This window comes from Filicampus tigris, chromosome 3 (assembly GCF_054856515.1).
Source record: "Filicampus tigris isolate MCC_2025a chromosome 3, RoL_Ftig_1.0, whole genome shotgun sequence".
Taxonomy (NCBI): Eukaryota; Metazoa; Chordata; class Actinopteri; order Syngnathiformes; family Syngnathidae; genus Filicampus; species Filicampus tigris.
This window is the reverse complement of record NC_141219.1, coordinates 3,422,022-3,440,299: the sequence shown is the minus strand read 5'-3', so window position 1 is coordinate 3,440,299 and position 18,278 is coordinate 3,422,022. Positions and strand designations below refer to the sequence as shown.

The 18,278-nt window shown below is 43.1% G+C and overlaps 1 protein-coding gene and 1 long non-coding RNA gene across 8 annotated transcripts in view; one reads left to right on the top strand and one right to left on the bottom strand.

Annotated features, from left to right (window-relative positions):
- chd9 (chromodomain helicase DNA binding protein 9) overlaps positions 1-18,278 on the bottom strand; it is a 79,138-nt gene that overhangs the window by 42,191 nt on the left and 18,669 nt on the right. For 6 of the 7 annotated variants that reach the window (XM_086026869.1, XM_086026870.1, XM_086026871.1 and 3 more), the window contains one exon: positions 1,661-2,097. In XM_086026869.1, coding sequence (XP_085882995.1) covers positions 1,661-2,097 — 437 coding nt within the window. Of the gene's footprint in view, positions 1-1,660; positions 2,098-6,865; positions 7,669-18,278 lie in introns of those variants that run through there. The other variant, XM_086026874.1, reaches the window with a different exon arrangement.
- On the top strand, positions 6,556-8,286 carry LOC147149589 (uncharacterized). Its single transcript, XR_015086314.1, has 2 exons — positions 6,556-7,474; positions 7,817-8,286. It is a non-coding gene; the product is annotated as an uncharacterized LOC147149589 (long non-coding RNA).

Genomic DNA, 18,278 nt, shown 5'->3' with positions numbered 1-18,278 from the left:
AATGTTGTAAAATAGAATAGAAAATGGGTACAATGCCATGATGTAATAATGACTGTTACACAAGGAGGATCCATTCGCAGGCTGTGCTCTTTTCTAATGTAGGCCACGCATGGTTACACTAACTAAAAAATAGGTTACGCAGCTCATTACCCCGCAACAAGGACGCTTATGGTTGCTACCTTTTGAAAGACAGAAATGAGACCAATTGGGAATGCATTTGATTAAACAGTGGCTTCGTCGACTCCAGCGCAGGTTGCTGTGGAGGGAAAACACTTAAGCTACCTCATCCAGCAATATTTGGCCTCAAAGATAAGTCGGATGATCAAACAGTGCTTTTGTTGAAAATTTGGAGAAAACGTGGCTAAAGCGGTGCCGCCTAATCGGCGTGCGAGTAATCGAGATTAAACGGACTCGCCGAGGCTTGCGATGCATTCCCGCTTCGACTAATTAACGCGAGTGAAATCACTCTTGCGAAGAGAACATTTTGCATCATTACCACATTCATCCATCTATACATTCATGTGCTGCCTCGGCCCTCACAACTGCACTGGCTGATGGTGTGGCACTACAACTAATCAACACCACTATAACCGCGGAACAGGGAGAGGGGAATTACACTTGCTTACATATACGAGCTAGCGCTGTGTCACTTGTGAATGCAGCTTTTGTTTGCGCCCGTGCCTTTTCTGATGGCCCGTGCCTGCTCTATTGTCATGGCGCGCTATAAAAGTCTGAACTTTGAGCTCCCGTAAACCAGGAACTCTGGAAAAGCACCAGCAAAAATCTGGTCTTATATCTAAATCTCCATATACAGTACTTCCCATGATTGAAGGGTAGGTTTGTATACAATCTATTAAAACTCAGCAATAAGACATCTTTTAGCAAAGAACACCACCGCCAATCCGTTCATATTCATTGCTGGAACTGCAAAACAATCTGGCAGCTCGTCAGATATAAACAGAGCTCAGTAAAAAAAAAAATCCTTTCAACAAGACAAAGCCCCCATTTTTTACACTCATTACATGCTAGGAATGTTGCACCACACCGTATACTGTAGAAATCAAGCGGAAACAGAGAGACATTCGATACCGTCTCAACGATTATCCGGTGGAAACGTAGCGATAAGTAGCATATCAGAGTTGACGTGTAAATGCGAGCGCCAGGATGGAAGGGACACTGTTGACACTCACAGTACGCCGTGTACAAAGCGAGGCAGCATTATGGTGGGCACGTTTACAGCACCACTAAGCTCGTTCGACAAAACTTCATGCAGAACCCAAAGCATCATTCCTTATAAATATATTTTTGCATTATAAATGTCTTACTTTCACAGTCGTAGCACCCCTACACATACAGACATATATACACGCACACACACATCATATTTATTTCTCTGAAAAGCATAATTATCAATGAATGGGTCTTTTATAAAATATTTTCATACGTATGGAGCTCCGTGTATAAGGCGCTCCGTGAATAAGGCGCATTACTTTTGTGCAGTATGTTAAATGGTTTATTCTAATTGCATATAGAGAAGTGAGGCTACATTCCAATCTTGCAAGAATCTTGACTGCACCCTTAAGAAGTGCAACTGGATTGAGACGATATGTTTATGTTATGTCATATCGATTTACAGGAGTAAAAGAGGAAAAGCACGTACCCGATCTTGGGCTTCTGCTTGGACGCCGAGGAAGGGACGATGCAGGCCTTCCTGGAAGCTTTAAATTTGGACCGCGCTTTGCCGTTTCCTTTATGCTCCTGGCGGCTCTTGTGCTGTGACGACGAGCTGGGGAAGCTCTCGGGGCTCATGATCCTCGGGATGTTCTTCTCGCCGCGCTGGCGGGCTTTAGCTATGGCCTCCGATATGATCCGATTGGCCTTTTCCTGCTTGTCCAGCGGCGCCACGTCTGGCTGGTGGTGCGTCCGCCGCGGCGTCCGCTTCTCCGAGGGAGAGCTAGACGAGGACGAGGAGGGCGACGACGACGATGACGACGAGGACGAGGACGAGGAAGTGGAGGTGGAGGAGGGAGAGCTGCTCTTCATCACGGGACTGAGGGCCCGGACGTGGCTCGCGGGACCATTGGTGTTCTTTCGAGGCTTTGAATAAAGAATCAAGAAAGAAGAAATTAGCCAAAGTTGATGTTTCCATTTTGAAAACATAATGCAGATGGCAGTTTCCTGCAGCTGACGTAACGCTCACACAAAGACACGCATGAACAGGATAGCCTTATTTCTAACCTGTCATTCATACATTTCAGAAGGCAAAAAAAATATGCATTTTCGTCATTACAGTCCACTTGCATCAAGGCTAAGTGGGGAAGTGACCAACCTGAAACAGCGAACAACAGTCATGGGAAAAATAAATCAATCTGTATCCACCTTATAAGATGGCACACTATTGCCCAGTATGTCAGAATCAGTTAGGCCGTGGCGGAGGTCTACGCTTACGACTTTCAGTTACTGGCGCATCTGAATGAATTTAAGAAAACTGTGGAAAATGTCATTTTTGGAGGGCGGCCTGCACAATCTGTGGTTTTTCCCAGAGGCTTCATGGAAAGATATTGACATCACTTCACATAGACCGATTTGGTGATGTCAATTTGTAAACAAACAGGTATTGGGCCAATTCCTAGCTTCCAGGGTTTTTCCCAAAAGTGGATTTTTAAAGAGGAAGTCAACCCAAACATTTTCTTTTGAATGTGTTCTGTGCAGGCCAACTAGTCTAAACACGGCATTCTGATTAATATTGCATTTGTGGAATATGAGTTAAGGCCGAGATAGACCAATGTGACGTCGGACGTCGGGAAGTGGGATTTCACCGTCTGATTGATGTAGCGAATACCGTCGTAACATCGGAACCTGTCAGGAAGCGTCTGGTGGGTGTTTCTGCATGATGAATCGGCGTCGTGAGTCGTGACATTTGGTCACTCTGATTTGGCTAACAGCCGAGCTAGCAAATCAGCGCACATGGCAAGAACAGGAAGTGACGAATGCAGATAAACAGTGCCTTTGCTGCCTTCATCATCTTACAAGCACAAGAGCGAGAGTTGACAATGTAAGTATTTCAAACTACAGTGTCAAGAGTGTGAGTGTTTGCCTCACGTGGGAGTTCATTGTGAGCGAAAAATATAGCGGAATTAATTGTTTACGATTTTATATTCCCCCCCGGCCAAAAGCTTTCCGGTTGGATTTTTCTAACCATGAAGAATAGTGACTACCGCCGCCGATGGTGTGGAGGGGCATTACATCTCACGTGTACGCAGAAAGTACTTAATGGTCTGCGTCACTGTCTGTCTTTACGTGTATTTTTCCAGCGCTACGTGCCAACAGCTGGCATGCCACAGGGGGTAAGCGTCAGCGGCACAATTGGCCGACATCGATTGGTCTATCTAGGCCTTTAAGCAGCAAAATCAACCCATTTTTGTCCATCTCAGGGAACGGCCATTTTGCCACTTGCTGTCGACTGAAAATAACATCGCAGTTGCTCGGGGCTCAGATAACAGATGAGCCGTGATTGGTCGACAGCAAGTGGTAAAATGGCCACCCTCTGAAACGGATAAAAACAGGTTTATTTTGCTGCTTAACTCATATTCCACAAACGCAATATTAATCCGAATGCCATGTTTAGACCAGTGAAGGCGCATAGAAAATCTAATTGCAAATAATTTTGGCCCCTTTAAATACCACATATCAGCAAATACAGTCTGTGGCTTTAATATTTGATGTTTCTTAGTATTCACTCCACACTGGCCACTTCAGCAGTGCAGCAAATGTGCAAATTGCTGAAGGAATCTTATCAAACTCATTATCTCGAGTTGAACATACCAACAAACAGAGCTGTTGTCCACCATTCATTCATATAAACAAACAGCTAAAAAAAAGTTTTAGATTCTTTGTTCAAATGGCCACCAGAAGACCTTCAGCTTGCGAAAAGCCGACGCTTCTCCAATCAATCTAAATCAGGCGGAAAGCAACCTTGAAACCCTTGAAAGTGTGTGCCACGTTTAAAGTCTTCTGAAATGAAGTCACACTGGAAATAAAGGTGAACGCCGGCTCAGTGTAGCATTGTGCCTCGAGGTTGTAAATAATCCAGGTCAGGCTGATACGTGATCATATGTAAATGATAGATAGCGTGACTGCACTGAGGCCTCGTGACGTATTGAGTCTCATGGAGGGCAGACCCACTAATGGACAACCTACACTGGGGGGCTGACATGTCTTGAGTTCTTTGTTATTATCCCCCTTCGCATTACAAGCGAAACACAAATTTACGGGGTGTTGACACGAGACCCTTTGTGAGAGAATATCAACAAAAAGCAGTCATCCAACCATTCTTTTTAGTGGCTATCCTCATTGCTGATAAGCACCAAGTGACACTCACATTCACACCCATGGGCATATTAAGAGTCTTAAATGGGCCTACCATGCAGGAAATATGCCGGGGGGATTTGAACCATACGACGTGGTCATATAAGGAATACGAAGGCATGCTCAGTAGCCACCGTACTTACGGTTTTTTATTTGATTGATTTATATTAAAAAAAATGTTTTTCATTCAAATGTTTTCTGTGACGAGCAACGTGACAAGTGGTCAACAACACCTATGTGGAATTTTTCGAAAAAAGAAACATGGAATGGGTACTTCAAAAGTCTCCGTAATCCTACATACCAAAAAAACGGACGAAAAAACAATAGATGACTAAAGTGCATGACCTACTCCACTGCCCACACTGCTTTTCTCAAGAACAATGTTCCATTTGTGTTATTTAAGTCAAGTTTTTAGGGCAAAAGACGCCATTTGATGTGATGGTCATTTTGACGGGTCGACTTGCAGAACTTCGGAATTTGGTGGATATTTTTACCTGGAACTTGTTAACCAATCGGAGAAGGGGTTCCTCGAGTAGCACACAAAACGAACGAGTCAAGGAAACGTGTTGATGAATAATGAAGTTAGACTGTTTTGTGCTAAATTGAAGGCGTTTTTTTTTTTTAAACTGATTTTCTACTGCCGATATCACAACAAAACCAACGTAATTTTTACTCCCTATACAAAAATATAAATAAATAAATTAATTAATTAATTTGACCATTTTCAAAATTCTTGGCCATTCCAACTACAGTCAGCATTTTGGCTGCCATTTTTGGGAAATTTTGTTACATAGCTACAGTAATTATAACTTGAGTACTTTTTTGGCACGTTAGCAATATAAACTACGGTCGGTTTCCGCTTGTGTACGTTCGGGTTACGTCGCCATGTTAGGAGAGGAACACTGTCGTAAAATAAGGACCCCCTGTATTAGCATTACCTGATTTCGCTGATTGCTTTGTACAAGTTTGCAGGCATTCTTAAACTAAAATCTGAAAAAAAACAAGAAAACATACGTTTTTGGTTGTGCGTGTAGACGATAACATCGAAAGGTTTTGGAAAGCAAAGTCCTGAAAAATCCTCCTCTGCATAACAAATAGCAGACTATGTCACATTCAAAGCTGTTGTTGAAAAAAACTCAATTAATACATCATCACATGGCAAAAGGCAAACTGACTACGTTTACGTGCAGCCAATAAACCTTTTAAAAGCCATGTAAACGCGCGCAATAACCCGACTATGGCCTTATTCTGTTTTTTTAAAATTTGGAATATCATGCCTGGGTTACTCCTTTTCTAACCTGAATATGCGCACATGTACACGCCAATCGGAATAACCCGAATGTATGGGACCCTCTCCGCATGCTCAACCGCAAGGAATCTCGGTCTTTGAAGTACAGGAAGTGCTTGTATGTGCGCTGTTTGGCGCGCAACCCACCGCTGTCCTGTGAAAAACACTTGTGTCCAATTTTGGGAAAAAAAAAAAAAATCACGTTAATGCAATGTCTGTAATGCGGAAACGCCATTCACGTAAAAATAAGAAAATTGAAAAAAATAGCAGTGTTTTTCACAGGACAGCGACGATATTTACGTCCTACAAGCGTTTTTCAATCAAAACATACTGTCATTGCGACTTTACTACTACTGTGACAGACTATTGCGCGGGCTGACAAATTGGGCTCATGTCGCCATGTCATTTTTGCAGGACTGTACGTGAAACTTAAACAGCGAAATGCCGGTCCCGTTTGACTAGGTTGTTGTGAAAACTATCCCCAGCGACAACTTTACCAGCAACATGTGTACCTACGTGCACTGGAGGCACGCCAACAAAAACAAGCGCACACAAAGGCTGCATTATGACCAATCACGTGCGCAACGCCGCCGAGACCATTAGGTCGAAATTTTACCGGATCACGCTGGAATGTTCTCATTGAATGGTTAAAGGGGGGGGGGAAGGGCTGAAAGTAATGCCTAGGAGTGGAAGAACACGAGAGCACACGCAGCGTGAAAGACGAGGGGGGTGGTGAAACATGAAAACAAGCTAGTGTGCGTGTGTCTATGTGTAAAACGCCGCAAAAGCCAGAATGTCGCTGCTCTGTAACACACACGGAGAAATCAGTGAAATTACAGGCTTCAGGCACTGGCGGCTTGGACTGTTGAAACGTAGAAAGGTAGAGAGCCAGGCTTCCATTCGGGGGCTACGTAGGGCCGGTGAGTGACTAGCCCAAACAAACGCATGGATAAAAAGGAGAAGCCATTTAGGAGAGCGGTTTTGGGGGCAGGGCGGCTCGAGAAAAATGTTTCATGGTCGGCTCTATATAAGCAAAGCATGTGAGTATGGCAGGGAAAGGGAAGGGAGGGTGAGGAAGGGGAAGAGAAAAAAAAAAGCAGCAATGAGTTCAAGATGGCGGCAGTGCAGCATGAGTCGAGTAGGTTGTTCAGTTCCTGCCGGCTCCTCCCCTCCCCTCACACCGACCCCTCCCTCCCAGAGCTCACTTACCCTTCCTCTTGGCCTCTTCACTGTAGACATTTTTTTCTTCCTCTTTACCTCCCCCTACAAACTCCCTCGCTCGCTCGCTCGCTCGCTCCCTCCCTCTCTCTCTCTCTCTCTCACTGTGTTGACCGGCTAACAAAAGCCTCGTTGCCCTTTCGCCGGGTTTTCTCGCCGACGCTCCTTCTCCGGAATAAATACACTTTTCCACAGTCTCCTTCCTGGAGTGGTGAGTGTTTTTTCCCCCCCTTCCCCTACCCCCTCCCCGCTGGTTTGCCTCCCCTCCTCCACCACCTCCTCCTCCGGCGGCGGCGGCGGCGGTCCACTCGTCTTCTTCCTCAGGCGGTGCGTGAACGCCGGAGTGGCTTGTCTCCTCCTCCTCCTCCCCCAGCGGGCAGGGCTCAGGAGGAGTGCATGGGAGCTCTCTCACCCTCGCTCTCCCCTCCTTACTCCCTCCCTCACCCACGTTTGTCTCTTCACGGGGTGATGAGGGAGCAGAGGCACAGGAGGTGCGTGGCAGTCCAAGAAGCGCCGGCTGCCCCTTCGCTCTCTCAGAGTTTCCCTACCGTCGGGTCATTGATTCCTCGTGCCTTCTTCCCCTCGTCGTCCTGGGATGAGGTAGGTAAACTCCTTTTTTTTTTTTTGGGTCCGCTTCCCAGTCGGCTGCGGCCCGCGCGCAGAAAGCTCCGGCAGGAAAATGAAAGCACAAAGCAGCAAAATGCATCAGCATGAATATTAGAGATGTCGTTAAAACCCAGGCTCGTTTTTTCTCTCTCTCTCTCTTGCTCGCTCCCCCCCTCTCTCTCTTGCTCTCTCTTGCTCTCTCTCTCTTTGTAAAGGAAGTAGGCCAGCAGATGGTGCTAGCAGTTATTACATTAACTTTCACAAATTAACCCTCACAGTACCGGATCACTTTCCTCACCACTTTTTATCCTTTTTTTTTTTTTGTGTATGTTACAGCCAATGATGTGCTGATTTATTTAAGGAGACGCTAGAAAAAACATCCTGGGACTTTCAGACTACGAAGCCATGAGAAGTTCAAGCTCTTCCAGCAGTCCGGAGGCATTGGCCTTTACATGACTCCCTCCCAATGCAGGCGGACATGTGCAACAGCTGGCACATGGCACCAGGAATGACACATGGCTGGCCCAGAGCCAGGTACAGTACAGTAAAGAGACCCGGTCTAGGTTATAGCGACGGATAGGGAGGATTTAAATCTCCGTTATGGGCGGCTCGACTGCAGCTAGATCGACCATTCCAGAAAGAAAGATTCTGACATAAATGCAAGTCACGAAAGGTACAGGGGATTGGTAAACATGAACAAAACTGTCATTCAAACATTAGCCAGAGCAGCAACTGAGTTTGAATAGTAAATGCTAGTGTTTGATGAATGTTGAAAAGTAAATAAAAGTCTATGTGACTAACTGGAATGTAGTCTTATTTTTAAGCCACAATGTCTTTCAGTTCACTAGCAACACACTGTCATGACATTCTCCAACAGGTCGTGTAACAGAAGAGTGCGAGGGCCAGATATTGCCGCAAAAGTGAACGCTTTCACACAGCAACTCGGCATTACGCAATCAGACAATAAGGCTGGATTACATGGTGCATGTGACAATTTTTTTTTTTTTTTTGCTCTTAACTCATTCCATCCCATTGACGGATTTATATGTCATTTCACAATGGGTCTGAATGAGTTAAAGGGGAAATCAACCCAAACATTTTCTTGGCAAGATTTTCAATGCAGTAGTCTAAACACAGCTTTCTGATTGATATTGCGTTTTTATGGAATATGAGCTAAGTAGTAAAATCCACACGTTTTTGTCCATCTCAGGGGGCAGCCATTTGGGCACTTTCTGTCAACTGAAAATGACATCACAGTTGTTAATGGCTCAGGTAACAACCAATCATGGCTCAGCGTCAGAAAACAGGTGAACCGTATGAGTACCAAAACGAGACAGCAAAGAAAGCCGGAGGCGCTTTTCTCCTAATTGGTAAGAAAAATGTCAAAACAAAGCCAGTGTCAAAAAGAGGGCTACCGTTTATGAGAATGGTCACCATATGTGCATGGCAATAGCCGCGCTTAACAACAACAACTGCAGCAGGCAGCAGAATCGTCTGCCAGGCTGTGCTTTGGAGTTTGGACTTTGAAACTGGGGCGGCGCTCTCACTGAAAGCGGTGGCTCGAAGTCTCGTCCGAGCACAAATGTATCGTCTGATAACACCCGGCGGGGGTTTGAGCAACAGGTGCCAAAGCACGTATAGCAATTCCCCATGATCGTTGGGGGAAAGGTGCCGAGCCCTACCGGGAATTGCAAAAAAAAAAAAAAAAAGTTATATTATATGCCACCTCTGAAAAGGTTTATCATTGTTTTATATTAATGGCCTAAACCATAAATATACCACAAACTACGATGCCAAAACAGTTTCATATAACTTTAAACTCATGCTTGTTGAAAAACAAAGCACACGTTTCCCCCTTCAGTGTAGCCTGGACTATATAGTATCCCTTTTTCCTCAGCTCTCTGCAAGAATTTAACTTTTTTTCCACATGCTTTCATATAAATATCATCTGAGTCAGGTCCTCGAACAATGAGCAGAGTGAGTGACGATGAGACGGATGAGACCAGGCTTGCTTGGGAGAGTCATCACCGGTGATGAGTCATGGAAGTACAACATGCGGATGCAAGGAAGAGTCCGACGTCGCCAAGGTCAAAGGAACAACAACAGTCCAAATCCAAAGTACCAGACAGTTGCTCAACAAAGCCGTGCTGTAGCAACCTCCCCCACTCGATCTAGCAATGTGTGATTGTTTTTTTTCCTCTCTTAACCAAGCACAAGCATGTCATCAAGGGGGCCGTTTTAAAGATGTGGATGTGATCAAGATGTCATGCCAGAAGAATAGAATCTCGGGCCGCGTTAGATTACATACGAAGGGGAAAACTTGGAGTTTTGGGTTTGGATTTGACTGGAACATCTCCGACACACCTCGTAGTTCTTTGGCATCATGAGGCAACAAGAGGGCGCCAAAGCCCTTACTCAGACAACTTTGGTGCCATCTTGTGGCATCTTAGGACATATCAGAAAGAGCACCAAAACAGCAAATAGGCAAGTTTTTCAGAAAATGATGCAGGATAAGTAGTAGGGCAGGGCCGATACACTTTTGTCCCGATCCGATACGGATCCCGATACTCCGGTTGCCATCCGATACGTATTGCGATACCTAAATATTACAAAAATATATATTTTAAAAAGTGAGGCGTGTGTTTCCAAAGTTTTAACTTAAGTGCCATTTGACATTTCAAGTGTCACAATTGAAATGTGCGTAAACTGTTCCAGTAGCTGCTCCTATAAATAAAACTCAGATCTCAAGGTCTAAGGCCCTCAAATGTTATAGAACATAAGTATTCTGCCCTCCCTGAGCAGACAGAGTACAGTTTGGCAGATAGCGAACAGTCCCTCAAAAAGCGTCCAATGTTGCTGGTTTCAAGCCGTTTAATACACTCCAGTTGAAGTTAACTGTAAAACTAAAAACACAAAAAGAGAATTACACATGGGGCACATTCGAACGTAAATCGCAGTACTTTGTTTTATTTCCCGAATGTAGTTAGCTCATGGCTAATGCGCAATGAAAACGCCATTAACTCGCTAAAGAAATTAGCGCGCTAATCGCGGCACTTGAATCCCTCAAACAACGGGCACTTATCCGCAAACGTTGCAGGAAGGCACAGAGAAAGTATCCAAACAATACGCACAGGAATATGCTCTTCCTACGCTGCCAAAAACAAGTTGTAACTACGAAACTCCATCGTGATTTCCTTCTACTCCTCAATGTAACAACACGTACCTTCTTCTAGTCCTTAGTTTAACTACACGTATCTCATTACGAGGACATACACTGCCCCCAAATGGCCAAGTTGTGCACAGCTTGAATAGGGCTCCCATCAAATGCACACACACACACACACATACAAACAGGGCAATACATAAGGTATCGAAAGTGTGGATACTTCATCAACGTATCGGCACAAAAAGTATCGCGATACATCGCAAAACGCTATTTTTTTCCCAACCCCCTAATAAGTAGCTACAAATCTGCAAATAGGAGAATTCACGAGTCGGCGGAGGAACACAGCAAACATATGGCTGATTTTTTTTTTATGAAACAAAATGGTCTCTATTAAAGGTAAAGACACAAAAAAAAAACCTAAATCCAAAATATGAAATTCTGCAAACAAGCGTATTGATGGATATACAAAATGACAGCCGCCACTGCCAGCCAACGTGTTGAAAATGACAACCAGAGTGCTTCGGCAGTCACATGGCTCCAGGCTACGTGGCAACTCTAGTGTTAATATGCAAACAGACCTGTGTGCTCTGTACTAGAGGTGGAGCGGCTCACTTTAAACACAGATGAGGGGAAAAGGGGAGGAGGAAACAGTACAGGAAGGGGAGGGGACTGCGTGCTCTCTGAGGAAGAGCAAGCGAGTGGGTGGCTGCACAGCCACAGGTGACAGTCTCTTGACACTCCATTCCTCGCCTTTTTGCTCTCCTCCACAGCAAGCATCTCCATTATAAAAGGGAAAAGAGGGACTGAAAATGAGCGACTACAGCAGGGGTGGGCACGTTTTTGTGCTCAAGGTCTATTTAAACACACTCTCCCAGGCTCTTCGGATAGAGAGCCTCAGCAGGAACAAATGCAAATGGTGCTTTTATGGCACATTTCCAACTGTTTAAAATGTTGCATTTCACCGGAAAAGAGAAAAGTATAAATCAGTTCAAATGTGTTATATGTTATTATTATTATTATTGTTATTATTATTAACCCTTGTTTGGTGATCATATTTGTGTTACTCAGCCAGTGTTGATGGGTCTGGCGGACCCGCTAGTTTTGGGTTTTCAAAACAAGACAATCAAATAATTTTCTGTTAAAATACTCAACAGATGTGTACTGCATCTCAATTGCAAGTCATGTGAACAGCAAAAATTGTTAATATTTTACTCTTTACCTTTGTTGGATCACATTCATGAATTAACGTGCTTCTCGTTTTTTTTTAAAATAAAATGTTATTAAAAAAAAGAAAATTCCATAACCGTGTGTTACCACCATGAGGAGAAGGTTTCAGAAATGCCTTGGGTCATTTTTTTTAAAAAATAAAAACTGAACACGGGTCCCATATGCCCGATCACCATACAAGGGTTAATTACATGCACCTATAAATGTTTTTAAAAACCCAAACAAGATCGCTGGGTTACTACCCCTTTTCTAACCCAAATATTGCGTCATGTAAACGGAAACGGGTTCCTTCCTTCAAACGAGGCATTTGTTTGTGTTCTGGGCTCTCCCTTGCTCAATCCGCAAGGAATCTTGGTCTTTGTAGTACAGGATGTACTTGTATGCTCGTTATCCTCGCCTTAACTTGAATACATTGATTTCTCCACTGCATTTTCACGTCATTTTCCGTCTTTACGGCAAAAATGACACAGTGTGTATACAGACCCACATATATGTGCGTGCATAAGTCTGCGCGACTGGCGCGCAACTCGCCGGAATTACACAGGCAGAGGTAAACAAGCACGGCGAAGCTCAGAGATGCAGCTCAAAAGCACACTTTTGGAGGAAGGAGGAAAGTGACTGCTTTATTCCCGTGGTGAGTGACGTGAATATAACGAGTCTTCTTGCCGGTCGAAAGTAACAAGCGGAAATGACGTCTAGTGGCGTCACGACGGCCGCGCGTTGCTGTTTAAATCGGGTTATTCAAATGCGGCAGTAACTCTGTCCGCTAAATCTCATGTCAACGGGTTATTCTCAACTTTTCAGAAACTGGAATTTTGACCTTCACCCGAATATTGACTGCATGCAAACGTAGTCCACGCTTTCCTCTTGCTCAAAATCTGCGGTGGTCTACAGCTGTGACGACAAACAATTTGCAAAAGGAAGGTTTTCAGTGTTGACTTCTAGGAAGCGTTCTCACACTCTCATCGATTTCCACCCAATGATTGGTGCAGAATTATGAGCTTAACAACTGCTCATGCAATTTCCAATCCCTCGGTCGCCTCCCTTTTCTATACTGCCCCGCCTCATTAGGATCACAAGCAACTGTAGCCTACCGAGGCAGACTTTTGGCAAACGCGTCACCGGTCAACCACGGGGCAGTTTCCAGGGACACAGCCATCCAGCCACTTTCTACACCGCTCGTCCTCATCGGGGTGACGGGCAACTGTGACCACCACACAGCTGACTTCGTCAGTCACCCACAGGGAAGTTTCTAGATATGTTGATATGTCAAATTTGCAAGATATATGAAAGTCAACAAGAAGACACGCAGCTTCCTCGGCTAATTCAACGCAAGAGTGCATATTGATGATTCTTTACCTCAAGTCACGAGGTACGGTAAAACAGCTGAGGCTAAGCGCACAACCCCTCCCCCGGAGAAGCTGCGAAAGCCCATCGGTGCATGATCATTGCGCTGGACCCCCTCTGCTATGTGGCCTACTCTGCTGTGAGCGCCCAGACGCAATCACGGCACGGGCGAAGCGGTGCAAGCGCTCGGCAATGTCACATTCAACGGGCTCGGTTCGAACGCCGGGCCGGTGGCCACGTGCCAGAGATGGACTTGTCCAGTGCCAGTTTGTGCAGATGCCGCCTGTGCCAACCACAATAAACCTCTCTGTGCAGCACATTTACATAATGGCCCGCTACCCGCCAGCCATTTAGAGCTGTTGGAAGATGACAACGTTGACATACGTCCTTCTTTCCATTTTCAATACCGCTTATCCTGTTCAGTTTCACGTCTAATTTACAGTACAGTACTGTAGGACGTATACAACTTTGTGCACCTGCAAAATTCGCTGTGTGCTCAGTGTGCTGTGACAGGTTGGAGCTGCTCACAGTGTCATGGTCAAACTGAACACTAGGGGGGGACTGTGAGAAGCATTGTAAGGTGTGTCATGTGTCACCTTCCACACCGCTTAGCCTGTACAGGGTCACGGGGAGGTGCTGAGCCTATCCCAGCTGACAATGGGCGAAAGGCAGACCGCACCCTGAACTGGTCGCCAGCCAGTCGCAGGGCACACACAGACACTGTAACCGAGCAGGATCCCATCCCACGCTGCCCGCACACAACTCAGGCGTGTGTACCACTACACCATCAGCGACGCATTGTAAGGTATAGAAGGGAAAGGGTCCACGTGATCAGAATTTCATTGTTGAGAAGAGCTTTAAACGAAGGATTTAAAGCGCAATTAAATGACTACTTTTGTCACAAGTATCTATTGAGTACAAACTATTCAAGTGTGGACTGTGGACTGCCTAAGCATAAAATGTAGAATGCTAAAAAAAAAATAAAAAATAAAAAAAGCCTTTGGATGCATTTACACAGCAGGCCTATGCGCCCAATTTTGATAGATGTGATATTTTTGACCAACTATTTTTATGTACATTTGAAAGTACACTATCTTTGCTGTATGCAACACATGAAAAAAAAAAAACAACCCAGACACATACTGCAAGATTCCCAAATTGCACATAAGTCACTCCACAAGCATCAAGAACTGAGACAAATAATGTTACACACTGTTGAGTTGGCCTGGACAAGACTAAGAAAAGAGCTTGGTTTAAGTTAGAATTTAGTCTCAGACGTCTTTGCTATTCTAACTATAGCGTTTAATGAGGATACATTTGGTATTAGACTGTAGCTCTGCTTTCTCACATGCAAATGAATTACAGTGAGTATACTGTAAAAACCCACAAATAAGATTGCTTATATATATATATATATATATATATATATATATATATATATATATATATATATATACACATTTATTTTATTTTTTTAACTCTATAAAGCAGAGGCGCAAACAGTGATAAAGAGAGCAAACACCGTAGTGTAAAACCAGCCTTTGTGGCGTAGTTCAGTTCAGTTTTTCTTATGATAGTAAATTGTTTTCTCAAATATCTTTAAAAAACATCCGCGACTTGACTTGAATAGCGAGTAGACGCTCTAATTAGGGCAACTGTCCCTGCATTGTAAAGCGTCAGATATGGAGAGGTCTTCAGTCAGAAAGATTAAAGGTCTGTCGTTTAACTTTAGAGGACTGGTAGCAAGACTGGCGATGTCCATAAACTGTGCAAATTATACAGAAGAGTGGGACCCATTCCAGATCGTTTATTAAGCTTTAGCACTCTAAATGCAGGCCTGTTTCACGGTCAGTAAAGCCCGCTAACTAAAGCGGGAGGAACAATTTTAGGCAATTAAATGGTTCTAATCAAAATCATTAAATTAGAGTAATGTTCACAGATAAGGAGCAAGTTTGTGATACGTCTAAGACTAAGAGCTGCCAACCTATAGAAATCCACTTCCAGAACAATTTAACATAAATGTTAATTTTTTTCCTCTCTTAATTTTTTTTAATTCTGTCACGAAAATTACAGTGGGACAGTGTAACCCTATGCGCGCATATATATATATATATATATATATATATATATATATATATATATTGTCGCTGTCATGTGAAAAACACATCATGTGACCTTTATTGTTCAATTTTCTTATTGTTGATGAATCGTGTCTTGAATCAACTGATGCAAAATTGGAGGCAAATGAGGCAAGCTCATTTCATAAACTAATAATAATTTTTTTTAAAACGTACTAATTGATCGTCAATTTTCCCACACAATAGAATGCTCTATGCCCGATTCCATTCATTGGCTAGTCAAATTTACAATGTTTTGTGTCACTTATTTACGGAGATTGTTCGCGCTGTTCTGTGTTGCGTTTAAGAAAGCCGTTATTCCTCGAGGTGGAAAAGGCAAAACCTGTTCCAAAATGTTCCGCATAAAAGCAAACTTAACTGTACTATTTGGCAGAAACATTGCATTAGTATGCCAAAAGACGACAGAAAGGATGGGTGTTGAGGTAGTGAGGAATTCAGCTACTTTACAACTCCTCCGTTTATTACAGCACAGCCATGGGGGTGTGGTGGGTGGGGGGGGGGGGGCAATCGGGGGTGGGGGGATTTGTGGGGACACCTTTAAAGAGCCATGTGCAGAATGAACACGTTCCAGGAAGATTCACATGTTCCAACAGGAAATTCTCTCTCATTTCCAAAAGATGTGAAATCCGAGGCAGGTGTCACCTCCTCTGGAGGTGAAGGAGCCCGACTTGAAGCATGCCTGACAGGCAAACATGATAAATTGGAAGATGGAAATAATTGCATACTTTAGTCCATATCGCCGCCAATATTAAAACACTTGCGTTCTGTAGGGCGGATAAAGTTTATTCCCTGGCACATGGCACACACTCTGCATAGTTTCAAAACTGTAACAGAGGTGTGAGGGGGGCCTGTGCAACCCCTGTTTGTCAAAGCCGGGAAAGTGGTTCCATGTGAAAGGTACTCAAACAGAAAGAGGACTGAAGTTGACCAGCAAATGTTCTGTTTTCTGAGGTAATATCAGATAGGGCTGCTCGATGATGAAAAAAATATTAGTCATGATTTTTTTTGGGGGGGGGGTAATAATCGAAATCACGATTATTCAAATAATCAGTTATTTTTTTGTATAAACAATTAACACTATGCAAGTTTACTTTTGGACCAAACAACATTAATTACATTAATTTGTTGTTATAAAATAAAAGCAAAGGTGCAAATGTATAAATTCAAGTATGATTTCCTTGTGTAAACAAACATATCGTCGCTGTCCTGTGAATAACAATTTTGGAAACTTTTTTAATTTTCACTTTAATGCAATGTCTGTAACGCGGAAACATGATTTGTGTAAAAATAAGAAAATGGGAAAAAAAAGATACGTGTTTTTCACATGACAGCGACGATATATGAATAGATTTTTAACAGTTATGTCAATTTTGGAATCGTGGCGTGTAATAATCGTAATTGTAATTGAATTTTGATTAATTGCCACTGTCTGACGAGAATTTTATATACAACACACAGTTGTGTCCAGTAATCCGTCACTGGGCGGCAAAAATACACACGGTCACAGATCTGATTGACTGGCCGTTTGTGCAGGATTGTTGCGTAAAACAGGCCTTAACATTATGGAAGCACAAAATATATATACCGGTAATGAGGTAGTGCATATGTATTTTACCAAGTAGGCAGAGACCCTTTTGAGTCATGTATATTGTAATAAATGTGTGCTAAATTATAATACAGTACAGTGGCATGAAAAACCATTTGTCTGCTCCTCAAATTCTTTTTTTTTTTTTTTTTTTAAGTTTCCCAACTTAAATATTTAAGTTCATCACAGAAATGTAGATATCAGATGAAGACAACACACGTAAAGATCAAGTGCAGTTTTTAAAGCAACTTGGCCCTGCATACAGAGGTATTTGCGCCATTTTGTAAATCATAAATGAATTGTGGCTAATCACATTTTTTGGAACGCCGAGTTCACTTTCACTAACCACACCCAAGCCTGATTACCTCCAGGCCAGTTCAATCAAGAAATTATTTAAATGAAACCTGTTTGACAAAATGAAGTCAGCCAAAAGATCTTTAAAGATAAATAAATAAATAAATAAATAAAATAAACCTGCAAATAAATGCTACAATCCAAATAAATTCAGGGACAGATGCGAAACAAGGTAATTGACGTCTATCAAAGTGAAAAGGGTTACAACGCCGTTGCTCAAGATTTAGGACTCCAACGAACCACGATGCGAGCCATTATCCAAAAAGAGAGTAAATATGGAACAGGTCAACAGCTGGCCTAAAAAAATGAAGCCAAGAGCACAGCGACGACCCATCCAGGAGGTCACAAAGGAACCTGAGAGAACTGCTTAAGAATTGCAGACCTCGCTTGCCTTAGTGAAGCTCAGTGGTCATGATATGAGACGGGGGCAAAAATGACACCCATGGCAGAGTTCCACGGCGAAAACCTCTGCTGACCAAAAAAAAAAAACATAAAGGCTCTTACATTTACCAAAAAAAAAAATAAAAATACATCTGAATGATTACCAAGACTTCTGGGACAATATTCCATGGATTGATAAGATGAAAGTTTAGATTTAAAGACTGCATTTTATCTTACCTTGAGTTATCTTTGTCTGATATTTACATTTTTTTTTTTTGACAAAACAAATTGGACATACTAAGTAAAAAAAACAAAACAATTTGAGAACATATACAGCACAGTGAAAAAGTATGCCAATAAGTCAATATGATGGCAGGCCGCTCTGTGGTGGAAAGACAATATGCCAAGTTCAAAATAAATATTGACCTATTCTGAATTGACTCAAAGTAAAAACTTAGTCGGATCAAACAATCAAAGAGATCAAACAAAAGTATGTGCTTACAAACTGGCATGATTAGTGCCGATAAATACAATACAGGTGTTTCAGCTGCGTTAAATTCTTCAACGGTCAACACACAAGTTGGACAGCTATTTAGCTGG